This window comes from Rutidosis leptorrhynchoides, chromosome 11 (assembly GCF_046630445.1).
Source record: "Rutidosis leptorrhynchoides isolate AG116_Rl617_1_P2 chromosome 11, CSIRO_AGI_Rlap_v1, whole genome shotgun sequence".
Lineage (NCBI taxonomy): Eukaryota > Viridiplantae > Streptophyta > Magnoliopsida > Asterales > Asteraceae > Rutidosis > Rutidosis leptorrhynchoides.
In genome coordinates, this window is record NC_092343.1 from 292876613 (window position 1) to 292890442 (window position 13830).

At 36.0% G+C, this 13830-nt stretch overlaps 1 protein-coding gene across 1 annotated transcript; it reads left to right on the top strand.

Annotated features, from left to right (window-relative positions):
- Positions 1-639: 639 nt before the first annotated feature.
- LOC139877330 (receptor-like kinase TMK4) lies at positions 640-3859 on the top strand. The gene is made up of 2 exons (XM_071864745.1): positions 640-2857; positions 3348-3859. Exons 1-2 carry the CDS (start codon positions 640-642, stop codon positions 3857-3859), a joined length of 2730 nt encoding a protein of 909 aa, XP_071720846.1.
- Positions 3860-13830: the final 9971 nt, after the last annotated feature.

A 13830-nucleotide genomic window follows, 5' to 3' on the forward strand; every position in this document is an offset into this window, starting at 1 on the left:
TGCAAGGTGGTCTCAGTCAGTTAACAGACGACGATTTTGGTCGGTTATCTGTTAATTTATTTGATGATTAAGAAAAGAATGAAAAAAAAGTAAAAAAAGGTTGTACTGAAAAGTGGGAAAATTTAAAAAAAAAAAAGGAAAAAGAACTCTAAATTACTAAGAGAACCTCAAAAGTTGGCGGTAATCAGACTTTTATCATCATGAATAGTGTGAATTTATATATGTTTTAGTATATATAGATAAAGATAATAGATAATAGATAATAATATATAGATTAGTATATATAGATAATAGAGAAAATATGAAGGTATTTTTAGAAAACAATGTAAAAAAGTTAGTAGATGTACTAAATTTAAATGTGAAAATATCGTCTCTATAAATCAAAAGATAGTTTCACCAATATGGACTTTAACTAAAATACACTCCGTATCAAAATTACAGAGAATCTTTTGCAAAATATACCAACCAATATCTATATTTGTTAGACATATTCAAGCATATCTTCTTCTGTAATAAAGCAAATCAGTGAACACGCTATTTCCATATAACAATAACTTCGACCAAATTCATCATTACAATTACAATTACAATTACAATTAAACACACTCATTACACACCCAAAACACACACACACATACAATGGCGTATCACCGCCACCTTCGTCTCCTCTGTCTAACCTTCATTCTACTAACCACCCTCACCGCCGGAGACGACGGCGCAGTGATGTCAAAATTTGCCGGAACCTTGAGCCCCAAGCCATCGTCATGGACCGGAACTGATTACTGTAAATGGGACGGAATCACATGTGACGGATCCAGTCGTGTAACAACAATCAATCTCGCTTCAAAATCACTCGCCGGAACCCTAATTCCGGAGATTAAAGAACTTACACAGCTCAAAACCCTAGCCGTACAACACAATTCATTCTCCGGCGACATTCCAATTCTATCAAGTTTAACTTCAATTCAACAAATTTTTCTTGATTTCAATAATTTCACTTCAATTCCTCACGATTTCTTCTCCGGTTTGAACAATTTACAATCTTTTAGTATCTCCGATAACAAAGATTTATCCGAATGGGTTTTACCCGAAACCCTAAATCAAAATACAAACTTGCAAACTTTTGTTGCAAGTAATGCCAAAATTATTGGATCAATTCCTAATATTTTTGATAAATTGGTAAATTTACAGAATTTAACGTTATCTTATAATAACCTGACTGGAACATTACCTGAAACTTTTGGTGGGTCCCAGATTCAGAACTTGGTGTTGAACAATCAGGTGAAAGGACAAGGGCTTTCTGGTAATTTAAATGTTATTTCATCAATGACTCAAGTTAGTCAAGTTTGGTTACATGGTAATGCATTTACTGGTGTTATACCTGATTTAAGTAATTGTACTAGTTTATCTGATTTGAAACTCAGCGAAAATGGGTTAACCGGATTAGTACCGAAAACTTTGTATGATCTTCCTAGTTTAAAAAATGTTAGTTTAAAGAATAATAAGTTACAGGGTGAGTTACCTGTGTTTAAAACAGGTGTAACTGTTGATGATAAATTGTATGATACCAATAGTTTTTGTTTAAGTACACCTGGACCTTGTCATCCACAAGTGACCACATTGTTAGAAGTTGCCGGAGCGATTGGGTACCCGATTTTGTTAGCGCAATCGTGGAGGGGTAACGATGCTTGTAATAATAGTAATAGATGGAATTATATTAGTTGTGATTCTAATGGGAATGTGATTACCGTTAGCCTTGGAAAACATAATTTTTCGGGTACTATTTCGCCTGCTTTTGCGAACTTGACTTCGTTGAGAAGTTTATCGTTGAATGATAATAACTTTTCCGGTTCGATTCCCGAGGAATTAACCACTTTACCGAATTTGGTTTCTCTCGATGTGTCTAATAATAGTCTTTCGGGTAAGGTACCGGTTTTTCCGGCGAAGGTTAAGTTTACGGATGCAGGTAATCCTTTGTTAGGTCAAGACGTGTCTACTGGGTCGGGTTCGGGTAATGCGGGTGGGTCAAAAAAGGCGGGATCCGGTTCGACTGGTATGGTTGTTGGGGTTGTGACTGGCGTTGTTGTTGTTGTTGTGTTCATGTCGTTTGTGTGTTACAAGTGTTACGTGAAGAAAAGAAACGAGAAGACAATTAAAGTCGTTGATGTTGAAAACGGTAACGAAATCGTGAAAGCTTCGAATGCTAATAAAGTTGTTAGTAAGTTACATAGTCAAAGTAGTAGTGATCATACCGAACTGGCGGTTTACGAGGGCGGAAATGTAAATATCTCGATTGAGATACTTAAAGAAGCCACCGATAATTTCAACGAAGAAAAAATATTAGGAAAAGGTGGTTTCGGGGTTGTATATAAAGGCGAGTTACACGACGGGACGAAAATAGCGGTTAAACGTATGGAATCGGGCGTAATGGGAACAAAAGGGTTGCAAGAATTTGAAGCCGAGATTGCGGTTTTAACGAAAGTCCGACACCGGCATCTCGTTAGTTTATTAGGGTTTTGTATTAATGGTAACGAGAGACTTTTGGTGTATGAATACATGCCACAAGGAACATTAAGTCAACATTTGTTTGAATGTCGTGAAACGGGAATTAATTCCCTTAGTTGGAAACAAAGGGTTTGTATTGCTTTGGATGTTGGAAGAGGGATTGAGTATTTGCATAGTTTGGCGCAACAAAGTTTTATTCATAGAGATTTAAAGTCGTCTAATATTCTTCTTAGTGATGATATGAGAGCCAAAGTTGCGGATTTTGGTTTGGTGAAAAACGCACCTGATGGGATGTATTCTGTTGAGACTAGAGTGGCTGGTACTTTTGGTTATCTTGCACCCGAATATGCCGGTGAGTACTAAAATCAGTTTCATTCTTTAATATTATGTTATATTGATTGTTGATTATGATTATTATTGATAAGTTGATAACCGTTGGTGCTTTACTTTTTAATATTATATTATAGTTTTGCTTCTCAAAAATTTTATCATTTTATGTAAGCATTTTAGCCAATAGATGATATTTGTAAAACATAAGAGTACTATTTACTCACCATCTTTAATTACCAAAATACCCCTGTGGTAGGTAACGTTCACAGTTATTTTCATAGGGATATTTTGGTAATTTACATTTTTAAAATTTTTTTGCACTATTTTTTCTCTTTACAACCTTTTTTTCTTTCTTTACAACCTTTTTTTTTTTTTTTTTTTTTGCTTTCTTTTCCCACATTTTACTGTTGATAAACAAAAGTGTCCAAATCATGTGGCCTTGGTAACGTGTTTAGTTTGATTGATTTAATTATTAAAGATTTGATAATGTGAATTTTCTTTTATGAAAACAGTTACCGGTAGAGTGACTACAAAAGTGGACGTATACGCATTCGGAGTGGTATTAATGGAATTGATCACAGGCCGAAAAGCCCTTGACGGAACAATGCCAGACGATCGAACTCATTTGGTGACATGGTTCCGTAAGGTTCTTATCTCCAAAGAAAACTTAGTCAAAGCCATTGACCAAACTCTCGACACTACAGATGAAGAAACCCTAGAAAGCATTTTCAAAGTCGCTGAGCTGGCAGGCCATTGTACTGCACGAGAACCATACCAGAGACCCGACATGGGCCATGCAGTTAATGTATTGGGCCCACTTGTAAAGCAATGGAAACCTTCACGACCCGAAGAAGAAGATGGTAATGGTGTTGACCTTCGTATGAGCCTTCCTCAAATACTTCAAAGATGGCAAGATGAAGGTACTTCTAGAATGTTTGATTATTCGCTAGATCAAACGCAATCGAGTATTCCATCAAAACCATCCGGACTAGCAGATGACCTCGACTCAACAGAGGCCCGGTAACAAAACAAAAAAAAACATCTAATTTTAATCAGCGGGTTGCCCAATTCGGTTTTTCGATTTTGTTCATTTTTTGACATTTGGTCTCACATTTGGTCTTATATATTAGGTAACCCTCATTGCTATTTTGGTAGTAATGTTTTTTATTTAGTAAAGGGTTTTCACCCTGTGAATATATTGATAACCAATACAAATTTCAGAACCGAATCAATATTGAGAGCACAAAACACTGACAACCCAACTATCATCCAAAGCACAACAAGTGCCATAACACAAACATAAAAGAAAACAACAAAGCACAATAATGTTTTACATGAAGCTTCTTGAAATTTTTTCATTTGCTATTCTTGATATGTATATTGTTTTTCTGATCATGCATGTACATTCAAAGATCAACTTGACAATTCTTATTCATATAAAATTTCATTTGCTTTTTTTTTTTTTTTTGGATTATGATGGATGTTATGGACTAAAATGTAACCTGGCAAATGGTGTGTATGGGGAACTTCTTTGTGTAATTTTTATTTTTATTATTATTATTATAATTTTTTTTTGGATTATGATAGATGTTGGATTTTGATTGGAATCAAATAATGACATCTCAGTGTATTCTATGGGATACACGCATAAAAACATAAATTTTATACGAAAAAAATGCTCGAAACGTATAAAAGACAAGATGAATAGCAAATTTTATTAAATAGCCGTCCAGCGTCTTACGGATGTACCAGGTCACCCAACGTCATGTGTAAACCCTGGAGGCAGCTTCTATATTTAAGCCCTTAAATAAGCGCGTGGGCGACACACATGCCACGTCAGCCCTACACCCAAGTCGGTTGCGGATATTTCGCATACTTGAATCAACCAGCATATGCCACGTGTTTCTGAAAATTACGGAGGATCTACGCCTATAGATAGACCCCCTAGGTCACCACATTGCACAGTTCAGTCACTTGTGGCAGAGAACACACTTTCTATCTCATACAGTACTATCTCACATCCACCGCTTAGCAACAATACGCTAGACGGATCATCTTACAACTTGGTCCTAGAAGACTGATAAGGCCACCCCACAGAGAACTCGTCCGTGATCCGGGTCTGCAGGGAATTTCCCTAGGGCAAACATCAGTCAGCAACACATCCCACCACGCTGAGCAGTTCTAGTATTGTATTGGTACCTTTGAGCCGCTAGCTGGAAAATTGTACCAACATATGGCGTCATCCGTTTCAAAGAACATCAAACACACTAAGAATGCAAAAGAACACATCTTCAACACGTTTCCCGCTAGAACAAGTTACTGAAACCCTTGACGAAAACATACAACCCAATCAGCTCACTATGGAGGAAGTTTCAGTTGAAGAAGATGAACATGTGAACACTGAAGTATCTGAAGAACATGTGAATGAAACAACAACACGTTTAAAAAAGACATCACTGGAAGTCCCAAAAGGGCGAATGTGGCAAGCAAGACGATGAATGCAGAAACGTCTTGTTTAAGAGAACATCTAAGGCAAATGCAAGACAACTAAGCAAAGGAAGAACAGTATCAAAGCAACAATTGTTCAAACTTTTTGATCAACTGAACACTCTGGTCAACGATTTCGAGCATGAAAATGATGACAAATGTTTCTTGAGAATAAGTTTGAATACAGAGAAGATGAGCAGGAGGTAATATCTGAAGAGATGGCAACAACAATGTTGGATGGAATTTTAACAAAGACAACACCATTAAAGTACAAGCAAAAGTTAGTACAGCCCGTTATCCGTGCAGTGGCGGTAGATAACTTCTTTGCGTTTATCACAGGAGAAGAAGCGATTAAACCTCCAGCAATGGCAGAATCAACTCAAATTTTTGTAACTCGTATAGCCAATTATCCACTTCCACGAAATTTGGGGATACCATCTATTAGTGTTTATGATGGAACATCCGATCCAGAAGACTTTTTGACCATGTTTGAAAGAGTAATGAGGCAACAAAGCTGGGAGGACGAAGTTGCTTGTCATATGTTTCTAATGGTGCTGCAGAAGATGACAAGAGAATGGTTTACAAGTCTTCCGCCCAGAAGCATCACTAGATTTTTGAATTTGAGAGCCAAGTTTGTTAAGAAATATCAAAGTTTGAGGAGTTGCATGCTAACACATTTGGATGCACATGAAATTACTATGCATCATAATGAATCTTTGAGCAACTTTATGAAGCGTTACACTGTAGAATGTAAAAAGATTCCTTATATACCAGAGTCTCAACTAGTGTCTAGTTTCATTTTTTGTCCAGATCAACTCCGTTTTTTAAGCCTCATTCATGCATTGCGATATGATGTCCCTAAAACTCTACATCAAGCATTGGTAATCACATAAAAGCACTTGAGAGCTGGGTAAATGGGACACTAGAGGATTGAAAGAATTTATAGGCAGCACAACGGAGGACGATATCCGAAGAGGTCTCAGCGCAGATATGAAAATAGTTATCAGGGTCAGCAATAGGTTTGGAGAGGCAATAATCACACGAATGATTATTATCACAATCGCACACTGTTGGAAAGACATCCACTGATCATGGCTTTAACAAAGTCACCAAAAGAGATTTTGTTTATTGAGCCGATCAAGGAAAATTTTAACCCCCTTCCCCTATGGAAGAAAGAGGGACCAAAGAGTGATCGATGTTATGATTTTCATGAGGCATATGGTCATGACATAGACAACTACAAATCTTTAATGTGAGAGATCATTGCTAAGATCAAAGCTGGAGAATTGAACCATTTGTTACCTGAGAAACAGTACAGGAGAAATGATCCGAACAAGAGGTTTGCGTAGCAAGAAAAGTCAAGAAATGGAGGGACGAGACAGTGGAAGCGCATGAAGCAAAGGAAAGATGAGAGAGACCCAACTCCAGAAAGGCGCATCAATGTCATCTGGAATGAAGGAGAGGAGCTGAAATTAGGTGGATAACACAATACGGAGACATGGATGTATGCTTCAATTATTTTCCACACAATTCCAATTTGGAGATTGTCAGAGAAGCATGTCGTAGTTTTTGTAGTCATAGCGAATAAGGTTGTATCCAAAATTTACATAGACACTAGAAGTAAAGCCGATCTTTTGTATTTGGATTGTTTCCAATGCTTTCCGTTTAGCTTCAAAGACAGACTGTGCAAAACGGATTTAAAATTTGTTGGAATAACGGGGGCATCAGTCAAGGAATTTGGGAAAGTCAAGATGGAAGTTATGTTGGGGACATATCTATTGGTTCACACAGAAATTGTAGATTTCATAGTATTGGACGACAAGTCAAGGTTTAATGCATTACTCGGAACGTATTTGCGAAAATTTTGTGTTATCTCTTCTACACCGCACGTAGAGTTGTTATTTCCTACTCCCAACGATGTAGCAGTGGTCCATTCAGAATATGTTGGGTTAGCAAGAGAGAAATCGGTCAATTATGAAGCAGGAATGGACATGTTCAAAGGAAGGTCTCAAGAACAGTTGTTTGAAAAAATGAGGTAAATGGATACTTCATGGTATCCAAATGGATGAAACATTAAAAACTTAACCAAGCACACTGCACGAAAGGTAAATATCCACACACACAGTGCAACACATTAGCAAAGCATGCTCATTATCATCATTGGAATAAGCACAAGGTAAAGCACCAAATGTAAAACCATTTTACGAAAACAACATTCATAGAATCCTGACCACAAAAGGTAAAGAATTTTTTTGATCCCGATGGCAAAATCTGTTGCGTTGATAATTCAAGACGCAAGGGATCGACTAGTGTAAGAATAGACTTCACTAGAAAACACCGAAGCATAAATACATTATCTATTAAATGTCATGTCATATATACAATGGTTTATCTCAAATGTATAAAACCATTTTACGAAAAACAGATAAAGCTTTGTCATAAAAATCAAAGTAAAGATTTATTCTCACGCCGCACAATGCTTAAGCGCAAAATGCAACACGCAGTAGGCAACATGTATCACTGGATGTTTACTATGAAAAAACAAATGTTAAAGAACACATTGTGCAATCAAGTATTTTTTACTCATTGATAAACTTTTAATAAGCATGAAACAACAAAGTTAACTGATAGACATTTTTTTGACTCTAAAGACTTAACAAAATTTGCATCGTACAAAAAGTTAACTGCAATACAGAGGGTAGATAACAACAAAATTTACATTAACAGACAAATAGGATGTATTACGCAGCGAAGGAAGCATAGTAATGCAACAAAATAAACAAACAACACATTAGACATAATAACAAGCACATCAAGCATACGTATATCATCAAAAAATACATTCAAATTAGAATATTGTTATTACAGACATGATTCAAATTGTTTTTTATTTCATACTGGCATTTCCAGTATCTCCTTTACAGTAGCATCTTCTCTGTTACAAAATTCTTTTACGGTATTGATCTTGAGTTTAGCCACAACATCTTTGGAAATTCAAACTGAGCTTCAGCATTTTGTCTAATATACTTGGCAATTTCCTTTGGCAGAGGGTCAGGTTTGTTTGGGATCAGATTCAAAACATCACCAACAACATAAAACATACCCATCATTATTGTAGTACGGTGGTAATCATTAAAGGTATTCCCAACTATATTTGACTCAAGAACCCTCTACACCAAAGCAGGAATGCCATTCTTCAATTTAACAAACTTACCCTCAGTAACAATAATTTTCTCCTAAGCTTCAATCCGGCCAACCTCATGAGATTTCTTCAATAATTCAATCTCCTTCAACAACTCTTCCTTCTATGCTCTCAGCTGCATGCAAGAACCTTCAACACCTTCAAGGCATCATCTTTTTTATGCACAAGATCAGAAGCAGTAGACAACCATTTGTGCACATCTTGAACTTCAACTTCTAACTTTTTCAATTTTGCCGCATTTTCAGTAGATTTAGCAACCACGAATTCTTGAGCCTGCTCCTTCAGGCTATTAAGCACGTGTTGACTGTGCAGCACCAAAGAAGCAATAGTGGATTGCAAGCTCTCATTAATGGTTAAGCTTGAAACAGATGAGGAAAGGTCTGCAACAGATTTTGTCTGCACAAGATGTCATAAATTTCAAAACAAGCATATATAACAAACTTATAGTGACATTATACATCAACTTAAACAAATGATTACCTTCAAAAAATCGATGAATTTATCAGACTTGTTGATGGGGTCTTCAATAAATGACCGCATACCGTCTAGCAGCATAGATGGTGGAGGGATGGAAGAGGAAGAAGAATGAGTTGTTGTTGGACCTGTTGAGGTAACAGGTAGGGAGTAAGGAGTTCTTTCAATACAAATCTCATCATCATCATCATCATCCTTAACATCATCATGAACAAAATCATCATCAGCATCATTAGTAGTGGCTTCTTCGTCATCTGAAAGAACAATTCCTGGTCAATAAATTAAATATAAGCATGGCAAACAGAAGGCATAATGTAACATGACATAAAATGAACAAAGTATATCCTTCTTTGTTTCTATGAAGGAATGGTAGCATCAACTGGGTGTTTACCCTCACGCTTCAAGCGTTTTAAAGTCTTTTTGGATGGAGGCGGAGGAGTAACATCTAAAATTTCAACTTCAGGGGTGGGTTTACCAGCACCACCACCCTCTCCTTTCTTCGTCCGTTCAGGACTCTTCAACGAATTTTCAAAATCAGCCACTGCTACCTTCTCAACTTCAAGCTCTTCAGCAGTTCTAGGGCGCTCAACAACTTCGATATTGTCAAAGCTGCGCGCATTAAAGATTTCAATAACCTTCATTTCTTGTTCTTCTGTATAAACAATGCAACCATACACAAAAATGGCATGTATAAGAAAACATATGGATTATGTTGGGGTATTAACACATAGCAGGCTAACAAAAAAGCCTACCATGGCCTTTCAACCGCAGTACAAGCATAAATCCAGCACGCCATTCACTGCTCACACCACATAGCACCAGAATTGCTTCCATATCCACAAATGATCTTTGCAGAAGATTCAAACTTTTAAGGGACTCCACCAGCCTATTCCCTTTCTCAGTTAATGTAATAGCTTTACTGGCACCTTTCCTAAAATTGGATGAGTCACGCACCGCAACCCACTTTTCCCCACATAAAAGAATGGTTCTTTCTAGAATTGTAGGGATGAATCTTTATCACCCACAAAGCATGAAAATTTTTAACACTAGGGGTCCTATTGTGACAATTAATCTACATTTTAAACTTTGCAAACCAAAAGGGTGAATCTGACTAAGACAAAGTTCATAGTAGGCAAGTACATTTAACAAGAAGGGAGACAAAAGAATACGAAGATTACCTACAGTAAGTTTATTTTGTACAAAGTTATTTTGTTACCAGTAGGATTATTGGCTCTATCGGAAGAGGAATGAACAATTGAATTAAAATACCTAAGATTTATAAACGATTAGCACGGGACTTCTAACTCCGATTCCATCATTGAGCTACCAATAGTATTGACATCTTGACCGTCTTTTCTCGAAGAAGTACTCGTTGATTCGGCCATGGTAGTGAATTAAAACAGAAAAAAGTGGAAGAAGAAAGAAGAAGCACTAACCTCATAGGTATAAAATTGGGAAACCCTAGAATTGCTTCTGCAAGATGATCCTTTGAGTGAATTGAAGAGTCGGAAAAAAGGAAATGAACAAATAGACGGAGTATTTATAGGCAAAAGAGAAATTTGAAGAAGGTATTGATGGAGAGACGTGTATGGTTCGGATCAGTTTAAAATTCAAATAACTTTTTATTAAACTAAAACAAATAAGGGATTTTAGTGGCAACATTCATCATTTGGGGTCACATCACATTAGAAAACAAACGGCTACAGCAGATGTATGCAAGAAAAAAGGCACTTCTTATCTTTTATATTTTAATGACATTATTTTTTACAAATATAAAAACATAAAGGCGTCTTTTTTTATACGAAAAAATGGTCGAAATGCATAAAAGACAACATGAATAGCAAGTTTTATTAAATAGTCGTCCAACGTCTTATGAATGTACCAGACCGCCCAACGTCATGCGTAAGCCTTGAAGGCAGCTTCTATGTTCAAGCCCTTAAATAAGCGCGTGAGAGACACACATGCCATGTCAGCGCCAACCCAAGTCAGTTGTGGATATTTCACATACTTGAATCAACCAGCATCTGACACGTGTTTCCAAAAATTATGGAGGATCTACGCCTATAAATACAACCCATGAGTCACCACATTTCACAGTTTAGTCACTTGCGACAGAGAACACACACTCTCTCACACAATACTTTCTCACTCTAGAACTCCACCACTAAGCGACAATACGATAGATGGACCATCTTACAATTTGGTCCTAGAAGATTGATAAGGGAACCCCACGGAGAACTCGTCCGTGATCCGGGCCTGTAGGAAATTTCTCGAGGGTAAACATCAGTTGGCAGCACATTCCATCACGCTGAGCAGTTCTACTATTGTAATGGTACCTTTTAGCCACTAGCCAGAAAATAGTACCAACATCTTATTTTTATCATTTTTCAAGAATAGCTAAAGGAAAAAGGCGAAGATTGCAAATGGGTGGTTGTAAGGGATATATTAATATTCATTTCTATATATTTTTTGAAATTCTGTATCCGTATTTATGTTCATTTAAATATAATTTATTCATTCATATCCATTATCGTCGGATTAAGCGGGGTAATGAATATCCGTTGCATATTAAGTTTTTATAAAAGATATTCTTATTAGGAAATATAAGCGTTAAAGTATTCTTAACAAAGATACGTAATATATTTAAAAAAATATATGAGTTAATACCATTCACATAGCGTACATGCATAAGGATATGTAAATGTCTATGGATGTATATTTATATGCATATATGTATTTCAGATCATAAATGAATATATCATGGATGATAAATTGTCATCCATATCCGATCCACTAATTGTTTACATCACCCATATTCATATCCATATCCTCTTATCGTCCATTTAGATCATCCACATATATTTAAAGAGATTGGATCGGATGGATATTCAATGGATCAGATATCCATTACCATCTCTAGGTTGCGTATTGATAATGACACTAGTTAGTTGTATTCTCTTGAAGTTGTGCGTCCATCCAAATCATTCAATAACAACTTCATCAAATTGCTTAACGGGTTTGGGTTGCGACATATAACCTTTATTTACATACGTATATTGATCGAATGTCTTTTTTTCCCTCGTGAAAAGCTTGTAATGTATGTCTTTACCATCGAGTATTTACGCTTACGTGAAAAAACATCAACAACAATACCTAATTCCGGTATGAAAAAGGTGGGATGTAAACAATCATTCCTCTACTATAAATTAGAAAGAAATTGTTTCTCCACCCATGTGTTGAGAAAGATTCTTCATCCACGGCAGAAAGATTGATTCCCTGCCTCTGGCCATTAATAAAAGAAAAACAGTTGATATGTATCTGAGTGTACTATACGGAGCTTAAGGAAATGAAAGGAATGCTATATCAAAGGAACGATAGACGTATATAAACATATATAATCATAGATAAACGTATCAACATGCATGCATATATACATAATACATACATACATAAAAAAACTACATACATGCATGAAAGCATATATACATACACATTTTCCTTGTACCTTCTCATTCAATCTCAAACAAAAATCATTTTAAACTTCAATATTTTCATTTGTACAAAGTGGATATATGGATAAATATCTGATTTTCGACCATCTTCTCTATCTTCGTACGTAGAATGACGTCAGTTACATGAAAAACATGAAATTGGGGATGTGATGGAGATGGGATTTTTTTTTCAAAATAGTAATATAATTAAAGGTTTTACAGAAATATTTTTTAATTTTTTTTTTTTACAAAAATAGGTAAACCGATCATTTAAATGCAGGTTTGTCAATTTGGACACCAAACCAGTATTTCAAATGCCGGTTTGTCTGATTTTATACAAAACTGGTATACGGTTTTTAGGTTTTCGTTGTGGACCCGTAGAAACCTCTAAATCGGCATTTCAAAGGTCGGTTTGCATGCTGTTTTTTTAGTTCTATTTAAATGGACTGTAGTATTGAGTGTTGTTGTTAAATTGTAAAATTACATCTCAAATTATAAGTTTTCACATTTTTTCCTGATTATGAATCGTCGTCGTCAAATTCCAATATCCCATAGGACAATCCTCGATGGGGTTTGTTTTTTAAGAGGAAATAAGCCAAGAGAAGATCATGAACTCATATACGAACAGTTTGAAGAATTTTCAGTGTTGTGTATCATAAGTGTTGTGTATCATAACTGACATTTTCCATGTATACCCTGATTGTGTACGTCGGTTCTATAATCATTTTTCCTTTTCTGAAGAAGACAAGAATGTTAGGTTTATGTTGAAAGGTATACCATATTCCATGGATATGGATACCTTCAACAATGTTTTGGGACTCCCAACTGGAGGATTGCAATTTTACAATCCTACCGGTCAAATTGATGTTGATCTCCTTGAGACACATGTTGTTGCCGACACTTCTATACATGATGTGGTCAACACATGTGTTGAAGATCATCGTTTTAACATTTGTGTAAATATACAAAAGAAAATTTTTGGTTTTCTTAGAGCCAATAAACTTAAAATGTATACTATCATTCAGAGCAACATAACCGTTCGTCCCATTTGTGCGGTGGACGATTACTCTAACAGTGTACTTTTAATTGAAGATCTTATGATTTACTGGATCACGAATGGTATATCTTTCGATGTCGGATACATCATGGTTAATCGGATGAAAGAAGCAAGGGAAAGCTTAAATGCACCGTTACCATTTGGGATGATGATTACCAAGTTATTCCGACATCTTGACATATCAACATCGGGTGAATATCGTATTCCTTAAAGAAATCGTCTAGTCGGCTAGTTTGTTGTGTGTTATCTGTTTTTTAAATTATGGCTATGATTTTAAGTTTAAA

Bases quoted from the DNA above. Each gene is read 5' to 3' on its own strand.
- LOC139877330 (XM_071864745.1), top strand. From the start codon at position 640: ATGGCGTATCACCGCCACCTTCGTCTCCTCTGTCTAACCTTCATTCTA. The intron at 2,858-3,347 runs GTGAGTACTAAA...TTATGAAAACAG, and splicing joins TCTTGCACCCGAATATGCCG to TTACCGGTAGAGTGACTACA.